The sequence below is a fragment of the Malaclemys terrapin genome, chromosome 4, assembly GCF_027887155.1.
Source record: "Malaclemys terrapin pileata isolate rMalTer1 chromosome 4, rMalTer1.hap1, whole genome shotgun sequence".
Classification (NCBI taxonomy): domain Eukaryota; kingdom Metazoa; phylum Chordata; order Testudines; family Emydidae; genus Malaclemys; species Malaclemys terrapin.
In genome coordinates, this window is record NC_071508.1 from 89,697,790 (window position 1) to 89,713,376 (window position 15,587).

General features: G+C 45.5%; 1 protein-coding gene across 2 annotated transcripts in view; it reads left to right on the plus strand.

The window, feature by feature from the left end:
* The first annotated feature begins 243 nt into the window (after positions 1-243).
* UBR1 (ubiquitin protein ligase E3 component n-recognin 1) overlaps positions 244-15,587 on the plus strand; it is a 134,964-nt gene continuing 119,620 nt past the window's right edge. The window contains exons 1-3 of one of the 2 annotated variants that reach the window (XM_054025640.1): positions 244-440; positions 7,997-8,253; positions 12,002-12,080. In XM_054025640.1, coding sequence (XP_053881615.1) covers positions 363-440; positions 7,997-8,253; positions 12,002-12,080 — 414 coding nt within the window. In that variant the 5' untranslated portion in view covers positions 244-362. The remainder of the gene's footprint in view (positions 441-7,996; positions 8,254-12,001; positions 12,081-15,587) is intronic. The other variant, XM_054025639.1, reaches the window with a different exon arrangement.

A 15,587-nucleotide genomic window follows, 5' to 3' on the forward strand; every position in this document is an offset into this window, starting at 1 on the left:
GATGTCGAGAAAAGGCACCGTCCGTCTGCCCGCCACCCCCGCTGGGGGCTCCCATTGAAGTTCGCTTCCGCCACTACTAGCCGTATGAAGCTCTGTCCCCCCGCCCTTCCCCCTCCTCTGCCCAGGAAGCAGGAAATGGGATCGGATCTGAGAGCAAGTAAGGGCAGCGGCTTCAGCAGGTGTGACTGAGCAGGCGCCGATCGCTGGCACATGCTCAGTGGCAGCCAGGTGCGCACACTGTCGGGAGGCAGATTCGGACACTACAGTTTGGCCCGTCTGCCCCGGCAACCTGTTTCCGGTCGGCTCGGTGGCAAAGGGGCGGGGCGGGGCTTGGCTTGGCGGCGGTGTCAGTTACCCTCAAAATGGCGGATGGAGGCAATGGAGGAGCCGGATCAGGAGCGAGCGGCGGGGTCTCTGTGCAGCCCCAGGAGCGGGCCATGGTGAGACTCCTGCCGTATGGGTCCTCCCGGGGGCCGCCCGTGGTGACCTGGTAACCTCCGCGCGGACAGGTTGGAGCCTCCAGTGGATGGGAGCTCGACCCCCTGCCCGCTTGGGGGAGCAAGGGAAGCCCTGATTGCCTCCCCTTAGGAGAGGTGAGGGCCCCCATCCGCTGGGGGTTAGCGCCCTAGGCGGGGAGGTGCCGCTCAGTGTGGACTCACCTACCCCCCTTTCCCCATTGTCTGCCCTGCGGTCAATGGCTGTTTCCCAGTGGCACAGTCCCATGCGATGGTGACACCCGTGCGCTGTGTAGTTACTACTGAGCCTGAGTTAGGTGACCAGCGACCATCGATGGTCTTGTAGAGATGATCTTCAGTGACAGGCGGAATAAAGTTTTTATTGCGCGGACTTGAGATAAGGGATGATGGCGATATTTTGCTTAAATGTAAGTTTCTCTGGGGTTGTGAACCAAAAAGACTGCTCGATATGCTTTAAGCAGCTCATCAATGGCATGACAGGAATGGCCCTGATGCACCAGTAAAAGCAGAGTTGTAGTCGGCTACTCTCAGCAATATCTTGGAACAGGCTGTTAAAACAAGCAGTTGCCTAATAAAGGGTGATCTCTTGATAGGTTTGGGTCACTAGTGAAAAGTAATATTTTCATAAGGTCAGGTGTTAAATCAGTTGTTTAAAGTGATAAAATTCAATCATCCACCTCATCATTCTATCTGAAGGTTGTCTTGGAGAATAATCTGTTGAAAGGCTCTGTGATTTCCCCCCCAACCCCATCTTTCTAGATCTCCACAGCTCAAGTCAGGGGTGGGGCCTATTATTCAGAGGCAATACACTTCATGCACCAAAGAAGTTACATTTAGGTTTAAGATGAAGGAGGTCAAATATTCACTAACTTAAGTTCTGGGTTGCTGTATGGAATTTACTCCTTGGGGCAGGTACATTTAGGGGCTCTTTATTGTTGCTTTATTGTTATTTGTATTAGTGTCTATATGCCCATAGAACTGGAACTTACTTTCTTTCATCAGCCACTGGAAAGCTGATAGCTTCAAATGAAAATAAAGGGAGCGGTATTGAATCAAAAACTTAAACATAAAATCTTGCCTGAAAACACTACTATCTTTTAAAAGCATAATAGTCTACTCTCCTATAACAGGACAATGTTAAGTGGGAGCTGCACGTTTATCAAGTAACTATTTTACCTATTTATCTTATACTTTTAAAGTAGACTTTAGAACTACCCAAGAAGGCAGCAGTTCTCAATCAGGGGTCTGGGGCCCTGTGGGGGGCTGCAAGCAGTTTTCAGGGGGTCTGCCAAAATAAACCAGAGAGCAGGGCTGGCATTAGACTTGCTGGGGCCCAGGGCAGAAAGCCTGAGCCCTGCCGTCCGTGGTTGAAGCCTAAGCCCGAGCAATTGAGCTTTGCAGGGCCCCCTGTGGTGTGGGGCCCCAGGCTTGCTACCCTCTAACGCTGGCCCTGGGTTTTAATCTACTGGATATGCAGAAAAACAGTTGTGGTGGTACATGCGGGCTATAGAATTTTTATAGCATGGGGAGAGGGGCTCAGACAGACAGATTCAGAACCCCTGCAATAAGGTAGTCAGTGTCCAATGCTGAGAGTCTTCTGAGCTATAGATTGGGCTTCAATGTTCCATTGGCTTCTACTTTAACTAGCAAAACAACTGTTTTGTGTACTAAAGTAAAATTCAACCTTAGAAGAGTTTATTTTTAATGTGGGTTGGGAATTCCAGCTGCTTGACAGAATAGCAGGGAAAAGCAGAGTGTTAACGTGATTGGTAGAATGCAGTAGGATTGAACTGATTGATACCATTCAACTCTCAGCCCCCAAATTCACAGAATAGGATATGAAATAAAAAAAATAAGACATGTTGTCATTGGATTTAAATTCAATATTTGGATTAACTTTAATAAGCCTATTGCAAAGCCTAAATGAGAGGATTCCTTTATCATAGCACTCAGAAATCTCATTTGATACTTTGTGATCTACAGATGAAAATCATCTTATAAAAGTTTGTTTGTGTTCCATTTCCATACACACCTGTTCAGATATCCACAAGTAGCTTATGGAGAGGTGACCACCTTCTCTGTGCATTATACCATCTTAGTCTCCCTAAAGGGATGTTTCTGTATCCCGACAGGTGCAATTCTCTATCTCCCAACCCCTTCCAAGGTAATAATTATTTAAATAAGGTTTGGTAAAAACACTCACAATTCATTCTCTTCTCTTCAGGACAAAACTGCTCACCATAGAGTAGAGATTAATTTTTTGAAAGGTCTTAGTACATTTACATGTGAAAAGACATTTGTCTGTTTTTACAGAAAAAGTGTCTGAATACAACATAAAGAACGAGGAGTACTAGTGGCATCTTAGAGACTAACAAATTTATTTGGGCATAAGCTTTTGTGGGCTAAAACCCTCTTCATAAGATTCCTCTCCCAAGGATTCTTAGTGATGTGTAACGCCATAGCACAACACTTCTGTAAACTAAAACCATATCCTTCTAAAGCAGGGGTGGGCAAACTTTTTGGCCCGAGGGCCACATCGGGGTTGCACAACTGTATGGAGGGCTGGGTAGGGAAGTTTGTGCCTCCCCAAACAGCCTGGCCCCCGCCCCCTACCACTTCCTGCCCCCCTCAGAACCCCTACCCCCTATCTAACCCGCCTGCTCCTTGACCCCTGACTGCCCCATCCCCTATCCACAGCCCCACCCCTGACAGCCCCCCCGGGACTCCCACCCTCTATCCAACCACCCTCTGCTCCTCATCCCCTGACCACCCCTCCCGGGACCCCAGGATCCCACCCCCTTATCCAACCCTCCCTGTCCTCCTACTGCTCTCCCGACCCCTATCCACATCCCTGCCCCCTGACAGGCCCCCCTGGAATCCCACTCCCAACCGTCCCTGTTCCCCATCCCCTGACCGCCCGCCCAGAACCTCCGCCCCATCCACCCCCTCCTCTCTGACTGCCCCCCGGGACCCCCGCTCCCTTACCTGACCCCCTCACTCCCTGCTCCCTTACCAGGAGCAGGAGTTCGCAGCCGTGACACCCGGCCAGAGGCAACTGTGCTCCCCACGCTGCCCAGTGGGAGTGGAGGGGCCAGAGCACGGCCTGCGCTGCGGCATGGCTGCAGGGGAGGGTGGACGGTGGGGGAGGGGCCGGGGACTAGGCTTCCCGGCCGGGATCTCAGGGGCCAGGCAGGACGGTCTCCGGGGCCAGATGTGGCCTGCGGGCCGTAGTTTGCCCACGTCTGTTCTAAAGAGACACTAAAATGACTGGTTAATGCTTCATTACAGCGAACAGACCAAACGCCCTAAACAAATTGTGGATTCTGCCTGAGCTCTTTTGACAAAAGTTACGCAATGAGAAATCCCAAAGTTAGTCATTTGCAAAGCAGCACATTGAGTTCAGGAGGAGTAGCCAAAATCCAAATCCAGATGCTGGAAGGGGGAAAGTATCGAATGGGGAGGGAAAGAAAGAAAATGACGTTATAGATGCAGCATTAACAAAAACCAGGAAATATGGGAATAAATGCCATATAATAATCCTCCCCAGGGACCCAGCTTCTTCTGTACACTTAACCACTGATATCTAAATACAACTTGTGCTGTTTATGCTAGGTGCAAAGTTGTTTGAAACTGTGTTAAACTGGGGTAGCTAATGCATTTTTAAATCGATCATTTTTTGTAGTTTAGACATTCTCTGTGAACGATTAGAAGGCAAAAATAATACCTTCACTTTATTAATTTGATAGTACTGTGTGTAGAAAAAGTTTCAGTTTCACTGCTTCCCTGTAGAATTGGTCCATTTCCCTGTTTGGGTTTTTCCCACAGCAACAGAGGAGAGAGAACATTTTTAAAATATAGGGAAACATGATTGTAAACTGTAGGGAAACTCGGGGAAAAATTAGTACCTGAAACTGCTGAAGTTTTTGAGAATCCGTTACTACTTTTTTTGTTTTCTTGTTTGACTAGATTTCAAATTCATGGTGCCCGTTACAACAGTAAACTGTTCTGAAGTGATCCCATGCCTTGTCAGGGATCTGGTATTGAATTACCTAATAGGTCTCTCTCTTTTCTAACTCCTTACTAGGGTGACCAGATGTCCTGTTTTTAAAGGGACAGTCCCATTTGTTGGGACTTTTTCTTATATAGGTGCCTATTATCCCCCACCCCGGTCCCATTTTTTCACAGTTGCTATCTGATCACCCTACTCCTTACAGCTACTACTCTGATTTTCTTCATTTGCATTACTAAAATTCAGGAACTGGACATAGTAAGTTAGGGGATTGGAATCTCTGACAAAGTACAGGGAGGCCAAGAGGATTTGTGCTTAGAAGCAGGAACAGGACTCCATGGTCTCTGAGAGAAGAGATCAGATCAATTGAAAGTCAACATTTGTAGTACTACAGTCTGCTTTGCTTTCAGATTCAGTAACTGCAATACTAGAAAGCTTACAGAATACCTGTTAAATTTAAAATATAGCTTCGATCTTATGACTGTGATTGCGTACCATGAAAATTGAAGGGAAGTCTCTCATAATTTAAACTCTGCTGGTGAGAACAATGATGGCCAGTGATTTGTTTGCCACTATGTCATCTAACTGCAGGGTTAGACTATACAGTGGTAAAAACACTGGTGGTCAGAGTACATTAGACCTTTCACTACTCCCAGCACTATTGGTGGGAGATTATCTAAAGTTCTCAGTGTGGACAAGGACATAGGTGTACTGATGTTGAGAAGATGAGGCACTTTATGGAAATTATGGAGTTTAATAGTCTGTTAATTATAGGTGGGTCTAATAGCATTGCCTTTTACTAAGGTTGTTCAACACTTCTCATGATAAGATCCTGTTCTCAGTTGCTTAGAACTTTGTTGGCTGACAATATCTCAATGGTATCTGGTTCAAGTTGAATTTTTTGGAAAATTCTGATCAAAATAGTTCAGCTGTTTCCAAGAACGAGGCTAGGGAAAAATGTTTTGTTTATGTTACATTCTTGTCTTTGAAATGCTCTAATGCTCTCATGCTTTGGAGCAGGGACTTGACATTTGCCTAGCGGCGGACTTTGTGTTGTGCCTTTTGCTATCTCTGTGAAAATTTGCCCAATTTTGGCCACGTTACAAGCCTTTGAAAAAATTGCAGTTTACACATGCCTAAAGACTTGCTAGAGCTTAACAGCTAAAATCTCTCAAGAGTCTGTCCTCACTGAGAATGCTCTAGCCCCTCACAGTTCTTAATACTGAGCTGATTGTACATGGTCCATCCCCACAAAGGGTTTGAGCATGGTCCAGTTTAGGGCTATGGGGGCTCAGAAGGACTACATTGTAATGGCTGCTCCCAGCTGCTCAGGATCAGGTTGGGGATGAGCATGGGAATAGCCTGTCTCTCCTGTTTTCTCAGTGAATCCCTGTGGGCACCCAGGTTGAGTGGAGAAGGAAGCTGTCTGATTTGAATGCAGAGGGGCCAAAAGCCAGACCAGGGGGAGGGAAAGGAGTAAGTAGGGACAAGTAGCCAAGGAGAGACTGGGACTGGGGGGGTAGGGAAGAGACAAGATGATTGGGAATTGAAGACAAATCTGACAAGGAGCTTGGGTGTGATTGAGAGAACTGGGGGTGGCTAGGTAAAGAGACTGAGACAAGAAGCCAGGGCAGGGGTGGAAGTGGGAAAACTGAGATTGGATGAGGAGTCCAGGGAGGGAGCCTGGGACTAGAAACCAGTGGGGGATGGAGAGACACATTGACTGAGGACTCCGGAGCCAGAGGTTGAGCAAAGAGATTGGGAACGAGGTTTTGGGGTGGGAGAAAGAGACTGAGACTGGCTGGGCAAGGAGACTGGATCTGGGTGTGGGAAGAGACTGCGAGTTGGGGAGATTGGGAAAAGGGACAGTGAGCTCAGAGCAGGAGACAAGTTCTGGCTGGACAAAGAGACTGACAGGAAGCTTGAGGAATGGAAACTGGGAGTGGGTATGCAAGGAGAATGGGACTGGGACAAGGAGCCATGGATGGCTAGAGATATGACTTGGACAAGGACAAGTTGGAGGGGAGAGGAGCAGAAAGTATCAAGTTCAGGGAAAATAGATGCATCTGTGCTCATCACAGCACATTCCCTTTCAAAGCCTGAAATGGAGCCCAAGATTCCAGAGTCTCAACGATCTGCTGCTGTCAGCACTTATCTATGAAATCCACTGGCAAAGTGTGACACTTCCCCCTCTAATGCTGGTCTGCCGAGAGGATGACAACTTATTGCTGCTACCAGTTATTCTGTTAACTCAAGTGGTAGAAGTCTATGTGGTGAATCTAAATGTTCCAACCCTGTTTATGAACCATGAAGATGTTAATATGGTGCCCCATGATTTTTCTGAAAAAATTTTTTTTTCAGTTGCTGGGAATAATTAAGAAAGGGATAGATAACATGATATTTTCTGTCCTATTGCCTGTATATAAATCCATGGTACGTCCACATCTTGAATACTATGTGCAGATGTGGTCACCCCACTCAAGAAAGATATATTGGAATTGGAAAAGGTTCAGAAAAGGGCAACAAAAATGATTGGGGATATGGAACAGCTTCCATATGAGGAGAGATTAATAAGACTGGGACTTTTCAGCTTGGAAAAGAGATGGCTAAGGGGAGATATGATTGAGGTCTATAAAATCATGACTGGTGTGGAGAAAGTAGATAAGGAAGTGTTTTTTACTACTTCTCATAACACAAGAACTAGGGGGTCACCAAATGAAATTAATAGGCAGCAGATTTAAAACAAATAAAAGGAAGTATTTCTTCACAGAACACACAGTCAACCTGTGGAACTCCTTGCCAGAGGATTTTGTGAAGGCCAAGACCATAACAGGGTTAAAAAAATAACTAGATAAATTCATGGAGGATAGGTCGATCAATGGCTATTAGATTTTATCTTTAAGTTAAAAGTGAAGTTTTTTTGTCTTTCATGTGACAGATTATCTTTAGTTGAGTCCACTAACAAGTTGAGCAATCTGTTCCTTCCATGTCAGACTCCCACCCTTTCCAAATTCCAGTGGACTTGTACTTTGCTTGCTGGCCTAGAGAAAATTTTATTGAGGGAGGATCATTTGTGAAAATAACTTGTATTTATGGGGAAAATGCATGTAGCTACCTCCTGACAGATGTATTTTTTGGCTTATGTTCACTAGAAATGCCTCCCACTTTAAAAATAAATTAAAGAGTGGGAACACTATGAAAGAATGCATGAAGTTCAGAATTGAAGAAAAGAAATCAAGCAGTTGGAGAGCACCTGTAGGAGTATAAAGAGCTAGAATAAGAGCAAATAGCAGAGATGTATTTTGGGGCAAAATACTAAAAGCCTCAAAGGTTCCAAAACTACATATAAGCTACTTTCTGTTGTTAATTTAGCCTGTAAATGTGGATATGCATTTTTCCTGGTGCACAGAACTTCATAGTGTTGAAATGGAAAATGACCCTGGTTTTGTAGTAATCATTGTTAATTTTATTGCTCCACTGACGTATTACCCCAACTCTAATTTTCTTGCAGTGGTGGGATGAGAGAGTTGACTTTCAGGCTGCCTTTTTACAACAACTGGCAAAGTATGTGCCAAACATCTACTCTGCTGAAATGGACCCCTTGCTGGAGAAGCAGGAAGAAATGGCCCAGAAACAAATATTTGACCCTCTGGAGTGGTACTTGTTTAGGGAAGACCCGGATGTCTGCCTGGAGAAACTGCGGCAGTGCGGAGTTTCTCAACTCTGCGGGAAGGTGTTCAAAAGTGGAGAGACTACATATTCTTGCAGGTAAGGCACTAGTCATGAATATTTCTTGTGAGGTAACTCAGCAATAATAGACTTTATAAAATTATTTTTGCTGCTAGATGTATCCCGCTAGGATCCTTGGGTAAGTGGCTATGATAATTGCTTTGCTATCACAATCTACTTTAAATTGAGCACAGATTACGTTAATGTGATAAGCAAAAATTGAAGTTATTTCTCTGTGTGGTACTGGCTTGTTTGCAACTCATATTAAGTTTCTTGACTTTAAATGGTCAATAGGTGTATAGAAGACTTAGGCGCCAAAGCACAAGAAGTCTTTCAACTTCAGCATGGTTTGATCTACAGTCCTCTTATCCTATCTTCTTCTTTTGTCATACTCCCACAATGCACTAGTCTGGGGAGATCCCCATCCCTCTTTTTTTTTTTTTTTTTTTTTTTTTTTTTAAAAAGGCACTGTGCAAGCTGCAAAGCTTGAAATAATTGTAAAATTTAGCTATATTTGCTGATTTTTAAAAAAAAGAAACTAAATTTAATTTAGACTAATTAGGTATGTGGGATGAATCAAATTTAAGATAGAAAACGGTGAAATATACTAGTTTATAGTAATTTCCATTCAATAACTATTTCATTATATGAGCCAACTATTATTATAGGTCAGGCTGGGAGCACTGCCTATTATAAGGTTTCCTGACATTTCCCTGAACATTTCATCTGCACTGAGCATGCTCCATCCATCACCTCACCATTCCTATATGTGACCAGACCATCCCAACAGAGCAACTGAATGTGCCCCATCCTGGGACAGAGCAGGACTTTCCTGCAGTTGTAGCTCTGGGCTGCTGCAGGTCAGGCTGGGGACTGTAATTGAGAGCAGGGAGTCTGTCTCTACTGTGATCTCAATAACTGTTCTGCTGGGCCCAGTCAGAGTGGAAGCGGAAGCTCCCTTATTCAAATGCAGAGGGGACAAGAGCTGGACTTGGGTGGGGGTCAGGGAAAGTAGATTGGGACAGGGAGCCTGGAGGGAAGATGACTGGAACTAGAGAATGGTGGCTGAGGCTGGGATTGGAAGCAGAGGGAAACTGGGAATTTGGTCAGGTAGAGGCTGGGAATGGGAGATTGTGGTGAAGGGGACTGCTAGATATTGGAGGAGGGACAGACATTGGATGAGGGAATTGAGACTTGCTGTGTGGGGAGGGACTGTGAGTGTGCATGGGAGACTGCAACAGGGAGTCCAGAGGTTTGAGGCTACCATTTGCTGAGCAAAGGGACTGGTACTGGGGTGAGAAGCCTGTGGAGTGGAGACTGGAGCTGCCTAGGTGAGGAGAATGGGACTGGGCTCAGGAGCTAGGGGTAGGGAACAGACAGGACTGGATAGGGTTAGGTTGGAGGGTATAGGGCAGAAAGGATTATGCTTCGGGGTAAAGGGCAGAAAAGTCTGTGCTCACTAGAGAACTCTCCCATTCAGACCCTGGAATGGATCTCATGATTCCAGAGTTTCTTCATTCCTCTGCTGTTAGCAAGTCTCTATGAACCCAGTGGCAAATTGTGTCCCGTCCCCCCCCTCGCTCCAATGCTGGTCCACGTGGAGGATGACAACCTACTGTTGGTATCCATTACTCATTTAGCTTAAGTAGTAGAAGTCTGTGTGGTGGAATTAAAGGTTCCAACCCTACAGATGGCCCATGTGGGTGTCATTGTAATGCCAGATGACAGAAAGCCAGTTGTTGTTTTTGTTTTGTTCCAATTTGTGTTGAAAAACCTAACCTTTTTTGTGTAATTTCCTATGTTAAAAGAATGTTGTTAAGATTGCAAAGTCCAGCACTGAAATATGAGGAAATGCCAGAATTAAAGTTGTCTGTGCAACCTTTATGGTTGTGGGTATGCATTATGATATCATTTGTTACATGATCACATGTTGTTTTCTCCTCTGGACCCCTTTACCATTCAGTAAATGGGAAGGACAGTTGCATATCTTCCTTATTCAGTATGCGGGGTGAGCATCTATTCAATCATTTGTTTGTTTTAATGTGTGGCCCTAGGCCATATTTACTGCACATTATTAAAATCCTGCTCTGAAGAGACGATTATTAATTTCCTCATGAGCTTTTTCTGTGATGGTCATCACTATAGTATTGGAGTACTTCACCAACGTTAATTTTGTTTTCACAACACCCTTGTGAGGTAAGGTTATGATGTGTCCATCCTATGGATAAGGACCTGAGGCACAGAGATAAACATTTTATTAAAGTTAATGTTTAAAATCAAATTTACACAAGTTAAGAGAGAAGGTACTGTACATCTGGGGTCAGGCTTGGGTAATGGGGGATTGCGAGTATCGGTTACAAGGTTCACAAGGTACATACATATCCTATAACCAGCATAGATCCAGATTGGGGTGTGGGAGTTTTTTAAAGCGTCAGTGGATAAGTGGGCTCGGGTACACCACCCAGGGAATGTATTAAGAGTCCAAGTCAATATTGGTGTAGAGAATAAGTACATGGGTGGGGTGCGTCCCTCGGTTCGTCAGGGAAGGAAGTGGGTTATTTCCCTGGTCGGCGGTCTCAGTTACTCAACCTGGTACTGGCGGTGTCCCGTGATGTGTTCCGTGTAGATGTCTCTGGACCACCTGATGGATACTAAGGTCAAAACTATCCACTAAGCTTGGGTGCCCAATTTGAGGCACCATGACCTGACTTTTCAGTGTACTTAGCAATAGGAAGCACTTCGTATGTTCAAAACATAGCTCCCATTGACTTCAGTAGCACCAGTGAGTGCTCAGCATTTCTGCAAATTAGACCCAGGGTCTCAAGTCAAGCACCCAGAAAATGAGGAACACACCATTAATCATCACCTGTGAAGTTTGTTTTAAGTGACTTTCCCAGCAATAGAAACTCAGTGGTACTGGCAGAATCTAGTTCTCCAGGGCAGCATTCATTTGCCTTAACCATGAGACCATCTTTTCTCTTCCTGCAATCCCCTGCCTCATTCACTACACACCTTCCAAGTTCTGCATAAATGAGGCAGGGTCCTACAGATGACAGCCTTCTTTTCACAACAATTAATTCCCAGAACAGGTCTATCCGGTGCACTGAATGAGGCAGAGGCCCTATGGAAAAAATAGTATGAGCTCATGTAATTTAAGACTGTATCATAATGTATACACACTAGGGGGCTGACTTCAGGTTGTAGTGGAAACATTGATTTTGGCATTTCCTAACTTGAAAGCTTAACTTTGCAATATTAAAAACTACACTAAAATAACATATTATGTCTAATTATATTATAAAGGGACCCTTTCCATATTATAAATTGTAACTGTTTTGAAATCATTTTTTATATTTACAGCCTAAGACAGATGTAACATAGCTTTTGCATCAACATCTTACAATGTTAAAATGATTACAACTCTATTCTGAAACCACATTATAGACTACCCCAGAGTAGTCTCTAACATCTTGTTGTTTTTTAAAATCCCTGTCCATGCTAGGGAACACCTGTACTAGTAACTATTGTTGGAAAATGGTAATTAAGCTGTTTTTAATAGAACCCTGCTTAAGGATGTTTGAACAATAGCGTTGCTAATATGGTTCAAACCTAATGTGGAAGGGTTGGAACATTATCCTATATCAATAGCATGAAATAGCTGTGATTTGATCCCTGAAATTGAGTTTGGTACCATCCATAAAGGTTTAACTATGGCTGCAGTTCTAGTATATGAATATTTCATTATTTTATTTTAGAATGGTATCCAAATTTAGTATTTTTGTTGCAGAGACTGTGCAATTGATCCAACTTGTGTACTCTGCATGGACTGCTTCCAGAATAGCATTCACAAGAACCATCGTTACAAGGTACGAAAATCTGTACTGTAAAGTTGTATGTGTTGCGATAAGGAAGTTTTCTTGTGTGTAATAGCAATACACACAGATTATGAGAAACTTCAATTCCTACACCTTGAAAATTACCAATTTGTTGAAATGAGTGCCGGAGCAAAAAAAAACCATGTCTTTCATAGATCTAATTGTTATCCCTTTTGACCAGAGCAGTTAGACAAAAAAGTGCGGTCTAGTAGGTTGCTCCCTTAGGAGGGGAAATTGGTGATAGTCAGATATTTATTTGTTTGCAATTTTGTTTATTTACAAAGACTGTACAAAGCCCTCTGTCTCTGAACACAGAAGAAATCAAATGCACCTCTATCTCGATATAACGCTGTCCTAGGGAGCCAAAAAATCTTACCGCATTATAGGTGAAATCACGTTATATTGAACTTGCTTTGATCCACTGGAAACTGCTTCTTTTGCTCTCAGAACCCAAGAACACTTTTCTAGCCTGCATGTCTGACCCAGAAAACTCTTCCCCTGGTTCCTTCCAGGATCAGATGCTGTGCTTTCAGCTGCTCCTTCAGGCTGACTCTCTGAGGACTTGTCTCCCTATGGGTTAATATACACTAACATGTTTGTGTGCTAGTTGGTCCATGTAGACACTGCTGGTGCACACTGCAGTGTACAGTGTCGTACTGCACTATGTTAAAGTGCATTGTGGATCACCAGCAGAGTTTACATGGACCAATTAATGCACAACATGTTGGTGCACTTTAAAAGTCACACCCCTGCAATTGCATTTTATCCAACCACGTAGACAGGCTCTATGTCTTTCCCAGTTTTTTGTCTGTTCTGTCTTACCTATCTAAAACAATACTCGGCAAAATCTCCTGGGTGGGTTCACACCCTCCTTTTGTTTTAGGTGAGGGTTTATCCTTACGGCTATGTTTGTTGAAGGGTGAGTTCACACCTATCGTAGGGTTACCATATCTAATAAATAAAAAAAGAGGACCCTCCATGGGCCCTGGCCCCGCCCATTTCCCCACCCCTAACCCCACCCAACTCCGCCCCTTCCCTGCCCTAACTCCACCCCCTCCTCCCTCCCCCTCCCAGCCAGGGGGAAAGGGCTGCCCCAGTGCTACCGGCTTCAGGGTTTGCCGGGCAGCCCCCAGACCCTGTGCCCCCGGCCGGCGCTTCCCCAGCGCAGCTGGAGCCCGGGAGGGGAAGCGCCCAGCCGGGGGCGCAGGGTCTGGAGGCTGCCCGGCAAACCGTGAAGCCGGTAGCGCTCGGGCTTTGGGCAGCCCCTATGCCTCCGGACCCTGCGCCCCCAGCCGGGCACTTCCCCTCCCGGGCTCCGGCGGCGCAGGGTCCGGAGGCACGGGGGCTGCCCGAAGCAGGTAGCGCTCGGGCAGCCCGGCTCTTAAACAGAGCCGAAGAAGAGCAGAGCCTCCAGCCGCGGCGGCTCTGCTCCTCCCCGACTCTTCTGCTCTGTTTAAGAGCTGGGCTGCCCGAGCGCTTCCGGCTTCGGGCAGCCCCGTGCCTCCGGACCCTGCGCCGCCGGAGCCCGGGAGGGGAAGTGCCCGGCTGGGGGCGCAGGGTCTGGAGGAACGGGGGCTGCCCGAAGCCGGTAGCGCTCGGGCAGCCCGGCTCTTAAACAGAGCAGAAGAGTCGGGGAGGAGCAGAGCCGCCATTTTCCCGGACATGTTCGGCTTTTTGGCAATTCCCCCCGGACGGGGGTTTGACTGCTGAAAAGCTGGACATGTCCGGGAAAAAGAGGACGTATGGTAACCCTATCTATCAGTCTCAATGAGGTTTTGACTCAACCCATAAAAAGGTTTCATCCAGCTCATAACACTATAATTGCATATTGAAAAACTAGTTTCAGGAAACTTAAGTTGCAAAGTCAAGCACTGAAAAGTAAGGTAATTGCAGAATTAAAATTGCAAGGACAATCTTAATGTGACTCCTTTATGTGTTTTCATTGTGATAGCTTTGCCCAAATTCATATACAGTAGACACCCACAGGCCAGCCAACTTGGGCTCGCGGGCTCCAACTAGAGCCCGGAAGTCTACACAGCAATGAAACAGCCTTATAGCACACCCCCGTTGGCTTGCACAGGCCAGCTGTGGTTGTCTAGTTGCTGTGTAGACATACCCATAGTAAGTAAGTGGCAGAGCTATGCTCTCTTGTCCTGAGTCCCAGTCCAATGCTTGACATTCTCTTCTGTGTAATCTCCCTACAACTCTCTTACTCTTATCTATTTTGTGTACTGAGCAAACAGTATGTGATCACATAGTTAATGACTATATGATAACTAAGGCTACGATTTGGTCATGGCAGTCATGGATTCCATGACTTTACCAGACGTCTGTGACTTCTTTGGCTTCAGCTGTCAGCGACTGGAGCCGGGGCTGTGCGCCCCTGCCCTGGAGTGGGGGCTGCAGCCAGAGTTGTGTGCCTCTGCCCCCTGGTTTGCGACGGGGGCTGCAGTGGGGCCCTGTACCCCCCTCGCAGCTTCCCAGGGCCATGCATGTCCCACCGTCCCTGCCTGTGGCCGGTGCTGCACACCAGTGGCTGGGGTTGCAGCTGGGAGCGTGAGGCCCTGCCCTGCACTGTGGCCAACTCCGGAGCCGGGGCTGTGCATGCCCCTGATGTGGCTGTAGCTGCTGGAGCCGGGGGTATGGCGGCTCCTCCTCCTGCCCCCTCCCTCCTAGGGTGTGGGGGTTCGGCCTGTCAGTCCCCACCCCATGGGATTCCAGCTATCATTCCTCCCACCATACCTAGCCCTGCCACCCGGTTATTTTTAGTAAAGTCACAGACAGGTCATGGGCTCTTGTGAATTTTCGTTTATTGCCTGTAACCTGTCTGTGACTTTTAGTAAAAACAGTGACAAAATCTTAACCATAATGAACGCACACACACACACTGAACTACGGTTGCAAAGGCAATAGTAATAATCTTATCTTTGTTACTGGTAGATTATTCCAAAGACATTAACAGACAGGTAGATTACCTATTAGATATAGAGGCCAGACTTAAATCTCAGAAATGCAGTGCATATGTTGCATATCTCAATTCCATTACTATGGTTATGGGTGTGCAGGAGCAGGTTTTTTGGTTTTATTGTAGAGGTGTCAATTTCCATCTGCACATCTGAGATTTGAATCTGCCTTTGATTTTGTAGAGTATAAACATGCAAAATAATAAGTGGGCAAAGGCACTTTTTCCTCTCCTCTTCTTTAGCTCTTAGTTGAAAGAGTAGAAAATACTGGAGCTCTCTAACCTCCTTTTTGTTTTGAAATGATGTATAACTTTTTGGGGTGCTTCTGGCTTTTTGGGAATGTGCAAAAGATATCTCAAACTCTTTCATTTTAATTGGTTTTGCTGTGCTAATCAAGCAACTTCTTAGCAAATCTGAAGAGGATAATCCAATTCATAGGACTGAGACCTTGTTATAATTTACAATTATTGTTAAAATCCATAAGAGATTGCTTGTTCCCTTAGTAAATAACAATCAGAGTAACAATGCTGAAATT